This window comes from Manduca sexta, chromosome 2 (assembly GCF_014839805.1).
Source record: "Manduca sexta isolate Smith_Timp_Sample1 chromosome 2, JHU_Msex_v1.0, whole genome shotgun sequence".
NCBI lineage: Eukaryota > Metazoa > Arthropoda > Insecta > Lepidoptera > Sphingidae > Manduca > Manduca sexta.
In genome coordinates this window covers 3,053,987-3,072,397 of record NC_051116.1, presented here as the reverse complement: position 1 = coordinate 3,072,397, position 18,411 = coordinate 3,053,987, and the positions used below count along the sequence as shown (strand labels likewise).

At 34.1% G+C, this 18,411-nt stretch overlaps 1 protein-coding gene across 1 annotated transcript; it reads right to left on the bottom strand.

Annotated features, from left to right (window-relative positions):
- Positions 1-59: 59 nt before the first annotated feature.
- On the bottom strand, positions 60-17,749 carry LOC115452677. Its single transcript, XM_030181269.2, has 3 exons — positions 17,600-17,749; positions 4,578-4,706; positions 60-2,991 (listed from the first exon to the last, which is right to left on the bottom strand). Exons 1-3 carry the CDS (start codon positions 17,621-17,623, stop codon positions 2,845-2,847), a joined length of 300 nt encoding a protein of 99 aa, XP_030037129.1. The 5' UTR covers positions 17,624-17,749; the 3' UTR covers positions 60-2,844.
- Positions 17,750-18,411: the final 662 nt, after the last annotated feature.

The following is an 18,411-nucleotide window of genomic DNA, read 5'->3' as shown; positions in this document are numbered from 1 at the left end:
ATAGACCAATTATTCAAATTTGGAATTCCATTTACCAGTAAAAAATCATTTTTCTTGTATTTGCATCGTTCTCAACCACTTTTGTGCTATATGCTTTATAAAACGTATACAAACTCATGTGTTTATTTTGCACTGCTGACCTACTTTATCTGTTATGCTGATATATCGATAACCTTTTTTAATTTTATTGATATGAGACTGAAAGTCGTACCTATATTACCTAAATATTAGGTAATCATATAAGAATGAGACATAATGTAGTCTCCATGCGGAAAGTCTCCGCCTTGTATATTTTTTTTTAAATTTACATCAAGCTTGTAATGAATTTACCTAGTGCCGGGCGAATTCCTAATTCATGGTAAATATTGCACAGCAGTAGGCAAATTTATTACAAGAGCGATAATAAACATCACTGGGAAAATTTTGAATTTGACTTACTTTAACTAAATATACTCTTTGTCATTTTAACACAGTAACAAAAAACTAAGAAAAACGCACATTACTTTCACTACCTAACGTACTTATCAAATTATTATTTGTAGTTATTAACCACAATATCCGCATAGAGATATATTTTAAGTATGCGACTGATATCTATGTTTACATTATATTTGATAGCATGTTTATAGAGTTACTCTGCTTCGAACATTGCAAACTGCTTTATTTATCTCGTTTTTAATTTTCATAAGCCAAAGGTATTCATCGTGCGGATACATTTTTACTACAGAACAAAGGGGTGACACAATTACATCGAATGTAGTAGATCTCATGATGAACCCTTTGTCTTTAAATAAACAAGATTAAAAAAAAAACAAAATGGCGACCAACATTTTACCACCTGACATTATTAAATACTGTTGTCAAACCAGAAATATGCGGATACGAAGATCATTTTCTCACGATTGACAACAATTATCGCTATGGAAACAATATTTTATCCGTGCTTAATACGTAACTATATTTATCAGTATAATAAATGAAACCTCCAATAAAAGTGTCTCGATAACGTTGTTTATGGCCGGGGGTACCCTGCTAATGGTGTACAGGCGATCCCCCGGCTTAGCAACCACGGCAGCCCCATGATTAGTTGGTGGGCCCTACCGCTATCACTGGAGGTTCGGTAGCCTCCAGCTAGACGGTCTTAGGGCCCGGGAGGAAGAAGGGAGGGGATAGAAGGAATGAGGAGGAGTTTTTAGGATGGTTGGAAGGAAGGGAAGGGAACGGTAGCGTTGTTGTATTACGGTACGCCTGCAATGCTGAGGTCTCGAGTTTATTTCCCGAGCAGTATAGGGTTTTTCTATTCAGTATTAGCCTCCGGGCTGGAATATGGCGATAAACTCGCCATAAGGAACGAATTCGCTCAAGGATAAAGGTCTGAGTGTGCGTGTTGATTTTACATTACGTGGTCTTAATTTACAAGATTTTATATTTCAATTATCATGGGCCAAGATAAGTTATAGGGAGGTGCATCTGCACCTACGGACTGTACTTCTTAATACATTTATTTTTTTTAATTCAAAAATCGCAGATTATTGAAAATACTTTATTATAAAACCTCTGTAGTCGATAGTTTCAATTGTTGCAGATTTATTCCATGATATATTTTTTGTGATTTTTTTGGGTAGGTGGGTGCAAGTGTACTTACATGCACTCCTTCTCAGCGCTTTGTGAATTATAAATTCGACTTATGAGCTCTGAATAGCTTTAAATAATAGAATTTACATTCTGCTCATGTCTACGTCAATCCATGTGTTGATTGATTAAGTAATCTATTAATAAATAAAATTATCTTATGCCCGCAACTGGGGATTATCGGAAACAAATTACCAATCTATTACGGTAAGCGAAGGATTTGAGCGGACCTTGCGAGATAATTTGGGGTCTAGAAGGTCGAAGTTCGAAAGTCTCGCTGTCTCGGTAGAGGAAATTTATGAAATACTATAACGATAAATAAAAAAATAATCTAACCTTAATGTTAGCAATTATATCAGTAAAGGCGCGTGGCAAATACATTGAATGGGGTACCAGTGTTGCCAAGTTGCCGAGGCGTCTGTGTTTATAACATGAAAAAATAGATTTTTTCTATACTCTCCGTGGTGGTAAAATATTCCTTTCTTTTCGAGACAAAATCCTATTAAAGATCTAGAGGGTGCAGCTTTACTTATTGGAAAATCTCTTTGCTATCTATTGGTAATCCGACTTATTTTAACTAAATAGCGTCTGTTGCAGTATTATTTAGCATGCGACTATTGGAGATTGCATTTTATGTTAAGAGATAAACACATGAAATGATTGTAATTTCAATGGGTGATAGTTATTCCCGTTTTAGGAATAAAATTGTTCTATTCAATATTTGTAATCTTTCAGTCATTTGATTTCAATATAAAATATTTAATAGTTTAAAATAGTAAGTATACATTGGGTATCCTTCCTAAACAATAGTTGGATTTCCGCATATTAAGATAATAAACCCATTTGAATTGATACCTCTTTTTCCTCCTGATAAGGTATACAATGTCAAATTATAGGTATTAACTCCTAAATCTATAAGTAGATAACTTACATTTTTGGTTATTGATAACCTACTTACTTTAATGTGATTTTTATCACAATTTAGTGTCTTGTAAAAAGAATGAAAAAATTAGGTACGATATTCCATCTATATACCCAGAAACGTAAAATACTTACGCGTTGAGTCCAAAAAAATCATCGGAATTTGGTCTCGTTTTTTAAAACTCATATTTACACCAATACTTCCAAGGAAACATTTGAGTCGTTAAAATGCGAAATTTCGCGTCGAGTCTCGAATCTTCAACAGTCCAAACTTTATTGTTTGGTGAGTGGTTAGTAGAAATCATATTGTCCTCGCCCGAAGTAAACGTAGTCGGAACACCATCTTCGGGCCTGCAAATCGGTCGAACAGCAGGCAGGGTATGCTAGTCTGGATTTTGTGAGCTTAGCGCAACGTTGACAGAGGTCTAGTAACTCGTCCTGTAACAAGAAAAAACATATTTGATTATTACTGATAAAAATGTATGTAACTTACACTCTATCTAGTATTATAATGTAGAGGAATAGATTGATTGATGATGAGTTGACGTTCTTCTATGGTGGCAACGACTTAATCGTTTCTACAGTTATGATCCTGACGTGATGATGATCAGATGGCATTGTTTATTAATAGGGTAGATGACCTCTTTTTTTTAAAATATATGTCATCCAAAATTTGGTGTAAGAGGTAGCTGTCAAATAACACTAATGGTAAACTATGACGTCAACAAGAGGCATCGGCTATAACGCTACATATGTGAGAAAGAGATAGCGCGATACCATCACGCCCCACTGTTCAATATTTCACATAATATCAATAACTGCTTTATTTTTTAACCAATTTTCAAATACTTAACTAGTGATTTTGGTAACTAGTAGGAAGTAACATTACTCCTTTACCTATGGGTCCAAATGCTAATATACATATGTATCCCATCAGATCATTATATAAACTTACTAGTGACGCCTAACAGCTTCGCTTCGGTAGCTAATCAGGGCCTCAAACTATCTCCATAACAAATTTCTCGCGGCTACCAACCGAAAAAAAAATTCGGGATAAAAGACTCATGTATATTTCTAAATAAAGAGTAGCCTATGTCCTTCCCAGGGTCTCAAATTATGTCCACACAAATTTAATCGAAATCCGTTTGGTACTTTTTAAGTTGTGGCAGATAGACTGAGAGACAAACAGACGTGGCGAGGGACTTTGTTTTATAATATGTAAAAGGATGTCATATTTCACTTGAGTAAATTACAATTGTAAATTGTTCTTAGTAGAGTGTAAAATTGTGAGCTTGTTTCTTAGCTGTAATTTTACAAATATCGATCAACATCATCATCAGCCGCAGGTAGTTCACTGCTGAACACGGACCTCCTCCAAAGATTACCACATCAACCTATTAGAAGCGGTCTGCATCCAGCGACCTCCTTTTTTTTTTTTTGTTTTATTGGAGAAAGTCCCTTATTACTACCGCTCAGTCTTCGCGGGGGGCGACTGAGCGGTTATGTTGGGGTATCTAAATGTTGATCCAGCGACCTCCTGCGATTTTTATTAGGTAGAAGAAACGTGGCTTCTGCCTATGGGCCGCTTACGACGGCTCACGGTCACCCAGTGAGTTATGGAGAGGGCTATGCTTAGTGTTACTCTATACGATCAAATCAGAAATGAAGAGATCCGTAGAAGAACGAAAGTCACTGACATAGCGCATTGGATTAGCAAGCTAAAATGGCAGTGGGCAGGGCTCATAGCTCGCAGAACTGACGGCGGATGGGGCAAGAAGGTTCTCGAGTGGAGACCACGTACCGCAAGCGCAGTGTCGGACGTCCACCCACGAGGTGGACAGACGACTTGATAAAGGTCGGAAAAACACGCTGGATGCAGGCCGCTTTCGAGAGGTCCGTCTGGACATCTTTGGGAGAGGCCTATGTTCAGCAGTGGACTTTAATGACTGATGATGAGAAGAACGAAATTCCCCGATATAGCCCATCGGTTTAAAAAACTAGTATATTTGAAATAAATATCTTACGTCTGTGTGACACTCTGCGGACTCCGTGAAGACGCCGCTGTTGGGAGCGAGCCAAGGAGGTCGCGCGTTCGTTTCCCGGACTAGTACTGCCAGGCACATGACGAACAGCAGACAGGTCAATAAGTTGATCTACAACAAAATTATACACATTTATATAACCAGGCTTTCTCAACTTGGCAGACATTTTTTTTATTCAAGGTGAACAGAAAACAGTTACGCATTAAATAAGTAAAGAGTAAAATTTTACAGGTGCTGCATTAATGAACATGTAACCAACACTATTGTAGTTTAACAGAAAACTTTACAAGAAGCAACATACGTCTATTATAGGTCAGAACTATGAGAAAATCTCAAGCCTGTGATATTATAATTTGACAGCTAGGTATATGTAAGGCTAAGTTTGCACTATAGTCCAGTCAAATTAACGTTTAAGTTAGGATAAATTCGCATAGAGCTGAAAATTGGTATAGACATTAAATATGTCATAACCAATAAAATGTCAAAAGTCCCCATCGATCCTATGTGTGCAAATTTTTTTATTCAAGGTCAAAGGTAAAAAATTCCCGTTTTTCCCATTCTCCTCTAAAACGGAGGTATTATCGTAAAAATAGGTCAGACAAAAGTTGTAGATCATACAATTCTCTACAACAATTGTTATTTTTTTTTCGTACGCATCACCATTAGCGAGATATCGCGATTTTAAAATTTGAAAAACTTATATATTACTGTTTATGGGCGGTCCTATCGCTTACCATCAGGCGAAAGGCAAGCCCGGCTTATCATTCAAAGCAATAAAAAAAAAATTTGACGCACAAAATTTTCCTAATCTTCGATTTTAGCTCAGTGGTTAGCTAGTACTTCAGCACTAAACCAATGGGTAAATACCGGAGACAGCTATTTTTTATTAATGACTAGTTGACCCACCAGACGTTATCCCGTCTTAACTATGAATTTGCCGCGCGCATTCTGTCAATCGCTGACAGTTATTTCAAACAATTGACAGTTATATATAATTAATATTTTCGTTAAGTTTTTATAAATTTTCTAATTCTCCGCGCAATTTTTTTAATTTTTTCTTTATGTGAGCCTTCTCTTGACAATAACAAACACAACAAAACAAATATAGTGAAATTGGTCCAGCCATTCATGCGTGATGGCATGACCAAGGGAAATAGGAATTCATTTTTATATATAAAGATAGATTAGGATTGCATTGCGTCCCGTTTTCTTTTTTTAATTTTTCCTCATACAAGCATTAATGTCACAATCAATTGTGATCGATATGTGTTGGCACTTGGCATGTCTAATATTGATTATATCTTTATTAATCTTATCGTTTAAAAGAGAATACTAATATTTTCCGCAATTAATGCAACGAGCATCTATTAAGATGCTGTATAAGATATAAAAGTAAAGAACTGAAGTTGGCAATGAAACTAATATTTTGTTTGGATGCCGTAATCTCTAGAAATATTGCACTGATTTTAAAAAATTGCTTACTAATAGGAAGCTATATTATTCCTGAGTGCTAAATGCTATTTTTATCCCGGGAATAAAGCGGGACGTTTATCCCGGAAAACTATTAAACGCGGGCAGAGTCGGATGCACAAAGTATGTTAAAGCGAAATGCTGAAAGGAGACTGCCAAAAAGGCATCTTGTAGAGATTAGTTTGCTAGTAATTCAAATATAAGCTAAATACTCTAGATATATTTTTAATATTATGAATAGGTTGGCTCGATGATTTGAACAAAGTATTTGAAAGGAATGCCTTTTCCACAGTTTTCTCATCATAGAATATGTATGCATTATTGAATTTAACTCGGAATAAATTAACGGTTTATTAAAAATTTTACTTTGTGGAAAATATTCTAATTGTAAAATAATATAAGTGATTGTAATAAAACTATTTACGGATTATATCGCGGTTATTTATAAATGTACAATTGTAAAATCTAGGTAGATATTGTAACTTTGACTTGCGGATGACCGATACCTCAGTTCGCCCCGTGACCACCAAGGCTGCAAAGTCTACGAAATGTCAAGAGAAAATTATACTATAAAACCGTGACAAAATACGTAACTTAGTTTTATTTTAATGTCTAAAATTCGCGTAAACATAAGACATCATTAGAAAAATTAGTCTCAGGTTGGACATCTAAATAGCTTTGTCGGGGGACCTGTAATGAACCCCCGAGTCGTGCTTAAAATGCTAGCACGGGAATGGCTTCGGCGTGTTTGGGCCGAGTCCCGGAGTCATTCTAATCTGCTAAAAGAGACCACTATGGGAATTTTAGTCGGTAAATATCCGACATACTCCATCTTGCATATGCACGACGGGAATCCAAGAGGATTTTCCCCATAACAAAAATAATTAAATTTATTTAAGTTTTTGTTTTCTTTTGTATGTATGTATTATGTATTGTTTATCAATATTTTTTTTTTATTTATTAATATAATATAATCCACTGCACTACCTATTTCTCGTTTTAATATCCATCCCATGGTTGTCTGGAAGACATTGCCTAGAGCGATAAGACCGCCATTTGTGCATGTGCCTTTTGTCTCTCTTTTCTTCTTTGCATCGTTTTTTTCTGTTTGGTACAATAAAGAGTAATAAATAAATAAAAAAATAAGTAAAAGACTGTGACCAATTAAAAAAAAAATACTGCTCCAGACTTCCTAAAGGTTTTGAATAAGCAGAATACATTTTCTAAGAATTTTTGCCAAGGGCCTAAAATCATATCATTTCAACCAGTACAAACCGGATTTTTATCGAAAATAAGATGGCTTACGTTCATAATATTTTCGGGTTCATTGGGAGGCGGGTCAGCATAGTACGCGCCATTATCAAATATAGTAAAGTGTATTACGTTTCACCTCTGACACTCGTGAGTAAACAATCAGGGCCTATATTTTGTACAATTTGGATTCCACGCGACAATGTACGGATCGCGCACAGTTTTACAAATTTCGAAAGGTTATTTTATGAGCGATCGTCGCGTTTGTTAAGTGAAAGGCTTGCTTGTATTGTTATTTATTTGTATAAAAAAGCCAGCTCGACTAAGGCAGCGTGGTGGATTCAGGCTTAAATTATCCCAGTATTAGTATATAAAACAAAGTTGGGTATTTCTCAAAACAAGTGTTGGTATGTAACGATTTTTTTTGTATCATCTGTATTTACTTTTGTTTGTATTAATACATTTGTTCTTTGAAATACTATATAAAATGAATGTATTAATACAGAAAAAATAAAAGAGACAAAAAATCATATTATTTCGATACGTAGATTTATTTTGGGAAATACTAAGGTATTAGGGAAACTAAACTATAGAAAAGAAGTTCAATTTCCCACATCATTCATTCGTGGTAATTAAAACTTCTAAAATCTTTACAATCCCTTGTCCCAAACCGCGGGGAATCGACACCCGTCGTCGAATTACCTACCGCCCTAAAGATCCTCTAATCGGACCCTTAATTTGTTTTCGATGACCGATGACGTTCGTCCCACATTACACGCGAAAACAAGTTTGTCCTCAATTCCGATGGATCTTTTTATCAATATTATCTTTGGTCATGACATGTTGATTATTGATATTTATTGATTGACTATTGTCCCTAATTTGCGACACCGTGTTGCACCACCAGTTGATAAGAAGCCATTAATGTTGGGGTAAGTTTGGGTCGGAGGCAAGATTGTCGATAAATAATTATCAAATCTTAATTAAAACTAAATTATGATATAAAAAAGTAAAAAATATTTTTCATAAAAAATATTGACGCACATGTATTTGGGACTAATTCTTAATCTGCAGATGAAAGTTGTTCATAAGATAATTCGTACAAGAATAATATATGAATGGATTCGTATAAAAATGTGATCATCATACTAAAAAGCTTCACTGCCATCGCGGAACATCCATTATCAATTAGGGTTGAATAATTTTATCGCTGAAAATGATTCATGTTTTTTATTTTGACCAAATTCTAACCAATCTCAAACTTATTGGATAATACAGTTGCTAAAATTTCGACCATTTGTTTTTCCATAGTGTCTTTATTTCTAAAGATGTAACCCAATAGTGGAATAGGTGCCGCGTAATATTCTAAAACACCTTATATTCGGACCTGTTCTAGTATACTACTCATGTCTAACTAAACGGCGGAGTTTGATTTGTAACTAGATAAGGTAATAAACTGATTTTTAACCGACTTCAAAAAAGGAGGAGGTTATCAATTCGACGTGATTTTTTTTGTATGTTTGTTACCCTAGAACTCGCTCATTTATAAACCAATTCGGAAAATTCTTTTTTTTATTCGAAACAATTTCTCTCCAGATTGGTCCCATAATTTTTTTTTCAAGATCGCTTCGGTAGTTTGGTTTTAAAATAAAAAAAAAACTAGAATAATTATGTCGTCCAAGAAAACGAAATCGCGAATTAAGCTTTCCTGTGTCGTATTTAGTTATGTTTTTGCATTGAGTTTGGTTGACTGTACTTCTCACATACTTATACATGTAGCATAACACCTTTTCCACGTGTCATGGGTAGGCAGAGGCGTAACATTTCATCGCGATAGTCGTACTGTGTGTGAAACATATCAGTTGTGTTTTTGGGTTGGGTTTAATTGACTCTACTTCTTACATACATACATATATGTATATAGCATCACACCTTTTCCCCCTTTTTAGGGGTAGGCAGAGATGTAACACCACAGCGCGATAGTTGTAGTAAGATCGAAATATATCAGTTGTGTTTTTGCGTTAGGTTTCCTTGAATCTACTTCTTACATACATATATATAGCATCACACCTTTCCCCTTTTCAGTGGTACTCAGAGGTGTAACTCCTCAGCGCGATAGTCGTATTGCGTACGGAAACACATTAGTTGTGTTTTTGCGTTGGGTTTAGTTGACTCTATTTCTTACATACAGACATATATAGCATCACACCTTTTCCCGTTTTCAGTGGTACTCAGAGGTGTAACTCCTCAGCGCCATAGTCGCATCGTGAGCGAAACACAACTATGCCATTGAGACGGTTTATTTTTTACTAACACAAAAAAGCAAAAATTAAAAATAATTTTAACAAAAAATTAAACCGCCTTCAAAAACCACTCAAAACTAAAAAATAATTTTATATAACAGTTATATATTGGATACCAATTTTGGAGTCGGTGCCTAATTAAAATTGCTAGTTAAGCTAGATAAATACATTAACAAATATACGAAAACAATGTGCTGCCAGCGTACAAAATCAGCAAGTCAGATCGTCACCGGAGATGAATGCACCGCCGCAGCACAGCAAATGGAAGCTATTAAGGAAATATTTAAATATGTGAACTGCACACTACCCAAATTCCTCCCCTGTTACATATAGCTCGTCAAATGTGGATATATTACACTCCCTGCCCCGAAAAAAGAGTAAAGAAAAAGATGAAACACCATACATGTGCTTGGTCCTTTACACCTTTCGCTGTGTATGTTTGTTAGTAGTAAACGCGAACGTACTCCTTTTAATTGATTTGAAAGAAATGTTGCTCATAGATGGATTATGCAACAAATATAGCTTAACTAGCAATATTAATTAGGCACCGACTCCAAAATTGGTATCCAATATATTTATAACTGTTATGTAAAATTATTTTTTGGTTTGAAGGCGGTTTAATTTATTGTTAAAATTATTTTTTTATTTTATTTATTTAACAGAGTGAGTAATATGGATAGGTAATTTCTTATGTTTTCGCTGACCTTACGTCGATTATCTTAACCTCTAAGCCTTTATCGCTCAAGAGGTGTGAGGGAGCGAAGTCCGACGATTCTAATCACGAGGTATGATATGAAATCCTAGTGTGGGTGGGACCTAGCACTTTAGATTTGAGCTATGTTAAATCTAAAGTGCTAAGTTAATTAAATCAATAACAGTTTCATATGTATAGAAATAAAAATTTGTTACCCCACATTGTTGCCTTCGCAAATTTCTGTAATGACTGTGTGTGAGAAAATACAGAAATAACAAAAATAAAAATTAAACAATATCGTCAAAAACTGCAAAAATTGTTTTATTTCAATTAAACCTTTGGAATCGATCCTAAGAATGAACCAATCATAATAAGTCCACTGCAAATACTTCAAACTAAATTTTCTGATTGGTCAATTTTCGATATTAAACTGAAGATAGCAATAAGGATCATTTATTGCTATTGTCCTCATAACAGGTAGAGGGAACAAATAATTATAATGTAAACAAATATCTAAGTAACCACTTTTTAATTATTTTTATAATATGTACTAGTTCATAGATGTTTTCAAACAATTATTTGAAACGTTTTTTTTACTGTTAATAACATATTTTTCTCTCATTGTTTAATGTATATGGTATTATAGATATTTTTACTGATGAAATCAGACTTTTATCTCTGAAAACTACTTCACGCGAGAGACCCGCGAGCAAAAGCTTATTTATAAAAAAAATATATGACCTGAAACGTGCTATCCAGGACTGGTTTTATGACCCAACTATGTTTTTGTTTTTCTTTATCAGGCCTCGGCGAAGTGTCCCAGCTGCGTCTCATGTTAGCCAAAGTGAAGCCCAAAGAAATATATATATATATACAATGTTTGATATATCTCGCGTTCTCGAATTATTTTGTCACGTGCCACCAATAGTTTAGCGTTAAGAGGTGATTAAGAATTGCTTAAATAGCTGTCAAAACATCACCGGTTCCTAGTTTAAACCTTATTAAGAGCAAGGCGGGTTTTGACTTACAGCTGGGGCCTTATTCTCTATCCCGCACGTTATTTTGACAGTGCGTAACAAGCACGTAACACAACGCATTATGTTTAGGACTATAGAAATTTGGCTTACAGAATACCATTCCACGCACATTTCTCGAAGATAACATGACACGGCCGCGTTACGCGTTTACACTATCATACAGAATAAGGGCCCTGAACGAGTCAATTTGTGTTTCAACTAAGCATAGCTTTGCGATTTTGTTATAAGACTGTATATGTGAACGTAACTATCTGTCACTATCCACTGATGAAGTCTGGGATACAGTAAGTTTGAAGCATTATAATATAATAATAATATCAGCCCTGTTATGTATGGAACGCGTGGCATTAGTTCGCCGTCTCTGAGAGTATCGATTGATTTGAAATGATTATCTTTCGCCTTTTGATATTATTAAACCTGCCTCATATTCGAACTTGTAAAGCATTAACTCGTAAACCCCTACATACAACGTTGCAGTTATCGAGCAGCTTCGATATTTTGTATCAAATCATTACATATACAAGGTAATTTTTACATTGCGTTACTGCTAACATTATGCTAAAAATTATATCCTATATTTTCGACAAAACTCCCGTATTAAGATTTTTGTTTTTTTTTTTTACATTTTGTAGTTTGAAGCAAATATGGTGTGTCTGTATTTCTGACTAAAAGTATGATGTTGCGGCTGAGTTAAATTTGCTTCGTGTACAGTTACAGTGTAATAGTGGCCTTAGGGCATTTAAAATTAGGTACATTTTATTAATATTTATTTTGTTTCAAAGTAACACTTTTTAGTTTACAACTATTGTTAGAATAACTTAAGTTAAAGTGTTGTTGTCATAAATCAAAAGTTACTGATTATTATGGTTTAATTTATCAACGCAATCTCAAAATAATGCTGTGTAAATACAATTATCTTTAATGATATAGTAAAGAAAAAAAAATTGTTTGCTTAGAGTTTAGAGCTGAAAACATTTTTTTATCCTAGAATAGGACTTATTCATGCAGTGCGTTAAAGAAAACATTCTTTAATACATATTACAAGATAATTGCCACTCGTGTTTCGAATTTCCTCGTTACAATTTAGAAAACAAAATGTCCTGACAACAATAAAGTAGGTACACAGTATTAAGCATTCATGCTCTGTTAAAACTCGTACAGCTTATGGCACGCGACGGATCGAGTTGATAAGGACTGATAAAGTATTGTATTTAATTGTTACCTAGAATCGTATATTTTGAATTTTAGCGTTTCCACTTTAGACTGTATTGTTGGACAAAGCCGTCGGAAAGATAAGTTTAGTTAGTCAGAATCTATACTAATACATAAAGCTGAAGAGTTTGTTTGAACCCGCTTATCTCAGGAACTACTAAACTGATTTTGATATTTTTTCACTAATAGGAAGCTACATTACTCTTAAGTGCTATAGGCTACTTTGATCCCAGGACATATAAAGCGGGACTTTTATCCCGGAAATACTATTTCATATGCGCGGAGCCGCGGGCATAAGTTAGTTAAAAATACGATAATAGAGCGAGTATTCTGGTATCATCTTTGGTCTAGTAATTTTGGAATAGAAAGTCCAGGATTTTATTAAAATTGAAAGAAATCTTTATGTGTTTTTTCCGGATACAATTTTGGATTGGATCTCTCAGAAGGAATGGACGTAATTTAGGCTGAATATCGGTGTCAGGTGCGTAATATCGATGAAAACTTCATTAATACCCCTGCTATCATTAACAATGTACAGACATCGGTCTGTTACAATTTATATGTAAAGATTGATGTTTATTTTTATCGTTTAGATATATTCAATCAACAAATCATTTTCTTATCGACTTGTGGCACATCGTGGAAATAATACTTAAACACTAACATTCGTAATTCCTTGAATTATCAGTCTTACTTACAAAACTTGTTTTCGCGTTAAGAGGTGATTAAGAATTGCTTAAAGAACTGTCAAAAACATCGCCGGTTACCTAGTTTAAACCTTATTAAGAGACTAGATGGCGGGTATTTCTTCTTTCCTGCCAGCTCGAACTGGCTTTTTTGTTTACTTTTAAAACATTAATTTATTTTATGTCCAATATAATATATAATTTTCTTTTAATTTTATAGTTGTTATTCTTATACGAATGCTGTTTTACACCTGTGATTGGTGAGTAGACTCATATATATATAGATTATAATTTAAATTAAGCATGTTAAGTCTATTAACTGTTGGTGTGTCATATAATATATAATAAATAAATAAAATAATAAACATAAATTTTCTTTAGTTTATATAAGCGACTTTATTTAAGTAGAAATTAAATATTCTTATGTACCTTGACTTATCATCAGCCTTGCGAATTTTTTATAAGTAAGATTATATTTGAACGTAACTGTCTGTCACACATCCATAGCCGAACTACTGAACCGATTTTGATAGAATTTGGTACAGAGTAAGTTTAAAGCGCTAAAAAGGGCTAAAGAGTGGAGATAGTTTGAGATCCCGGGAAGTACAAAGGCTTTCTATCACGGAAAAATATAGTGGGACCGCCATGATCACTGCCCTTGAACACTGCAATACCATAGGGCTTTTAAAGGAGACGCCTTTTAGGTGGGAATACGCTCTATTCTGTCCGGAAATGCTACCGGCGACAAATGTTTCCATAGTTTTATAATATGTAGTGAAAAATCAGCAGAAACGTACTGTAGTGGATTGATTGACTATTATCCCGGAATATCTTTTATAACGTGTGCGAAGCCGCGAGTATCGCGTAGTGACCTACCATCAGCTTCATATCGACAAATAGGTTTGATTAAAAATATTTTTAACAATAAAATAGACAATTTATACGGCATATATTTTTAAGCAATAACCTAGTGATTTTTTTAGAAATAGAAACGATCCAATATCCATTCCGCGTTTTCGTTATAATAAAATAAATTCAGATAAAAATGATTTATAGACATGGGCGCCGGGAGGCGGTGCAAGTAGATGCATATGCACACCCCTGCTCAGAAATAAATCACAAAAAATATGTGACTGAATAAATCTGCGACAATGGGAATTATCGACAACAGTTTTTATGATAAACAATTTTCAAAAACCCGCACGTATTGAATTTGAAAATAAAAAACTTAATGATATTATGTATTACATAGTGTGTTCAAAAAGTATCGCGAATTTTGTGTATTTTCAAAAAATATTTATTCGTGAATATCTATTTTGTCCCCTTCAAAGTAATCCCCCTGGGATATTATACACTTGTGCCAACGTTTTTTCCAATCTTCGAAGCACTTCCAAAAATATTTTTTTTGTATCTTGTTCAGCTCCTCCTTCGATGCCGTCTTTATCTCGTCAATCGTGGCGTAGCGTCCTTTCATGGGCCTCTTCAGTTTCGGGAACAAGAAAAAGTCACAAGGGGCCAGATCTGGGGAATACGGTGGCTGCGGTATCATTAGTGTGTTGTTTTTGGCCAAGAAGTCGCGTAAAAGCAGCGATATGTGAGCAGGGGCGTTATCGTGGTACAAAAGCTAATTTTTGTTTTTCCACAAATTCGGGCGTTTCTGGCGGTAATCTTGTATAGTGCGCATGTGCAGATGCACTTCACTTAAAATAAACTTGGCGGCGCGGATGTTCATAGAATTGAATAATATGGATAACCATTATCTGACGGTTTAATAATCGCCCCTATATTATTCAAGTTTTATCAATGCCGCCCAAATGGTGATTTCCTCTATCGACTGATTAGCTTACTTATCTAAATACTTTTACCTAAATGAATAGTATAATAGGTACCTATCAGCATCGAAGTATTCATAAGGATAAGTTTTTATACTAATTGCGCGCGACTTCTCTCGCGTGATAAGTCCCGATATATATTTTCCCGGAATGGAAAGTTTATGTCCTTCCCAGGATATTAAACTATCCCCATACCAAATTTCATCGAAATTCGTTGCTTAGTTTTTGAGTTTATCGTGTTTATACAAGGAAACAGATGAGGTGGGTGGTTTGTTTTATAATATACTGTTTCGAACAATGACGTTTTACAAATAGACGCGTCATACACTAACAAAATGGCACATAAAAACGGCGCACTATTTGCTATATTCACGTACCTGTACATATAATTACAAATTGGTTCGAAGAAGGAATAAAAAGATGCAGCATACATTCGTTAGAAAAGGATATATATACATCGACAGTTACGTAACAACGTTAGTGCCGCACGCTCATTGGCCGTCAAGTCGGGCTATTACCTTGCTTTCGTCTTGCCAGTATTGAGCTCGGACAACGTATCTATGTAATAAAAACATCTTAGGTTTTAAACTTTTAAAGAGTTCTGTCATACATAATTTAATTGGTGCGTTACTTGAAACGTTTACGCGCCGCACGCAACGGAAGCTCTGAAAAAGAATAAAACTTCCCCGCTTTTGCAACGTTTTACATTAATGCTCCGATCCTATTTGTCAAAACGTGATGATATAGCCTATAACCTTTCTTAATACACTAAGATTTTTTCAATTTTAACCAGAAGTTCCTGAGATTAGCGCGTTTAAACAAACAAACTATTGAGCTTTACATATATATTATAGATATATATAGACTGTATACTCTGCTAGTTTTGTAATGTTATCATAACCACATCAAATGTATATCTATATGACTAATGAGATAAATATTTAGATATATGCGTGCGATAAAACTGTGTAATATCGGAAAATTATGGAAACATATATTTTTTTAGCCTCGTGTGGGGAAATTAGTATCATGAATCATCCCTCGGAACATAAAATATCAGCCTTATATTATAGGTAATAGCTTTTGCACGCGGCTTCGCCCGCGTAATGGAGTTTTTTGGGTTAAAAGTTCCGCAATATATTTTCCCGGGATAAAAAGCCTATAACCTTCTCAGTGTCTTAAAATATCTCCATATCAAATTTCATAAAAATTCGTTCGGTAAATTTTGAGAAAATCGATCACACACAGACAGTATGTATAGATATTGTCCCACTGTTGGGCAAGGGTGTTGCCTACTTAGTACTTAGAGCGTTTGGTTTACTCTAAGCCAATTTGATGCGTGCTGACTGACTTCACATGCTTAAAAAATTTTGGGTAGTTATTAGACGTATAGGTTTCCTAATTATGGTTTCTAGTGAAATCTGACAAAGAATATGGTGGACAAAACTGAAATAATTCATAGGTGTGGTTTTGAACCTGCTGATCTTTCCCTTCCAACATTTTTCATAAGGCCTTGGGAACTAGTTGTTAATTGTAAATTGTAAGATGCGATAATAATTAATAGTGTAGCCAATTTATTTTTGGAAATAAGTCACGAAAACACGTTTGTTCATTTTCTCTTTTAAAATTTTGGATATGTATGCTTTTGAACACTGATTGATACTGTTTTAATATACAAAATAAAACGAAATGTACTCCTTTCCTAAGACACTAATAGACCGCACATTGCAGGAAAGGAACGATGTGTACATATTATTTATGAAAATTATTTCCAATTTAAACAGCTTTATTATAGTGTATGTAAAAAGTGTTTTAAGAATTTCATAAAGTAACCGGAAAAACACACGGTCTAATTTTCATTATTTTCCATCCCGTTTTGCTTTATAAGTAATATGTCGGAATCGAAAATACTTTTTACGTTTTCATAAAAAGTAGCAGTAAATGTACTTGTTACAGTAAAATCGGATATCTTAAAAATTATCTCCGTCTAAGTAAAAATATTTACATATTATACTAAAAATAAATGCCAGCTGTGAATTAATGTAGTATTATCATAATGAGAATATTAAAGTACTTAACAACCGTTGTCTATATTTGTGTTGTTCCGTTTGTTATTGATTCTAATAATATTACTAAGCTGCGTTATTCTCTCGCCTTCGTAGTTTCAAAAACAATATCAAATATATTAAATATAAATAATGGATAGTGGATAGTAACTTAAATATAAGTATGTTTTACAAGTTATTAATTTAGGAAATATTTAAAAATAAAAACAATTTTATTATGTACGTAAAACACTATTTTGCTTCCTTAGCCTTCAAAAATATAAATTAATAGAATCATAAAACCTTTTTTTACTATTTCCTATGATAGGTAAGAATATTACTTTTGTTACATATAAGATATTTAAATATAGAATTAAAGAAAAAGATTTTATATTTTAATCCAAACTTTTTCAAACCACTTCTTTATAATTTCTCTAATACTTATTTTCCCACGTAAACTTCACAAAAACTCACCTTGATTTCAACAAATGCGGCCATTTTCCTTTATAAACACTGTCACCACTGATTAACGTATTTCGTTTTTTTACATGTACCCAGCGACACGGCTGAACGGCGTTTGGTTGCGGGCTAAACTGTTAGTTAATAAATAAACTTGTTGATACCCAAGTATCGGGAACACCGCTGTCTCGCGTGCTAGACTTGTGATTTAGATAATTTTTTAGGGTTCTGTAATGCTCTCGGTAGTTTTGGCATATATTACCTATTTATTAACTATTTTGCGAGCACATAAATGAACTGCTCTAAACAACAATAAAAAAAACTAATTTCATTTTTTTCTTCTCTGTATGATGTATTATAGTTTATACCTTAAACAGATTTTGAAAAGAGCACACCAGAGTTTCTTGTCGGTTCTTCTCTAGTGAGAACTGCTTTTCGAGCTGGTGGTAGAGTTAATATTGACGGAATTTATATAATGTTTAACATTTTATGGGTTCAAATAAATCATTTCATTTAATTTCATAAATTGATCTATAGACTGACCAGAAAAATCAAGCACCTGCTTTTGAGGTGCCATTTTTGCTTTCTCGTTTTAATTATCGCAGCTAATACGGATTCCTTGATGGCCAACTTAATTTTAAAATCGTTTCGTGATAGAATATAAATAAAAGACTTTGCTTTAATTAATTTGTTTAATAATAAAAACACCAAAGCAAAATCGTCATATTTACACATTATAAGAATAAAAAAAAAACAGTTTTTCGAAAACATTACCGGTGTTAGCGATGTATCATTTGAGCGCTGAATACGGCTCTTATAATTGTATT

Excerpts from the sequence above, each read along its gene's own strand:
- LOC115452677 (XM_030181269.2), bottom strand. The coding sequence starts at position 17,623 with ATGGCCGCATTTGTTGAAATCAAG. Across the intron at positions 4,707-17,599 it reads CCGCATTTGTTGAAATCAAG|ATCAACTTATTGACCTGTCT; the intron begins GTGAGTTTTTGT and ends ATTTTGTTGTAG. Across the intron at positions 2,992-4,577 it reads CCGCAGAGTGTCACACAGAC|GACGAGTTACTAGACCTCTG; the intron begins GTAAGATATTTA and ends TTCTTGTTACAG.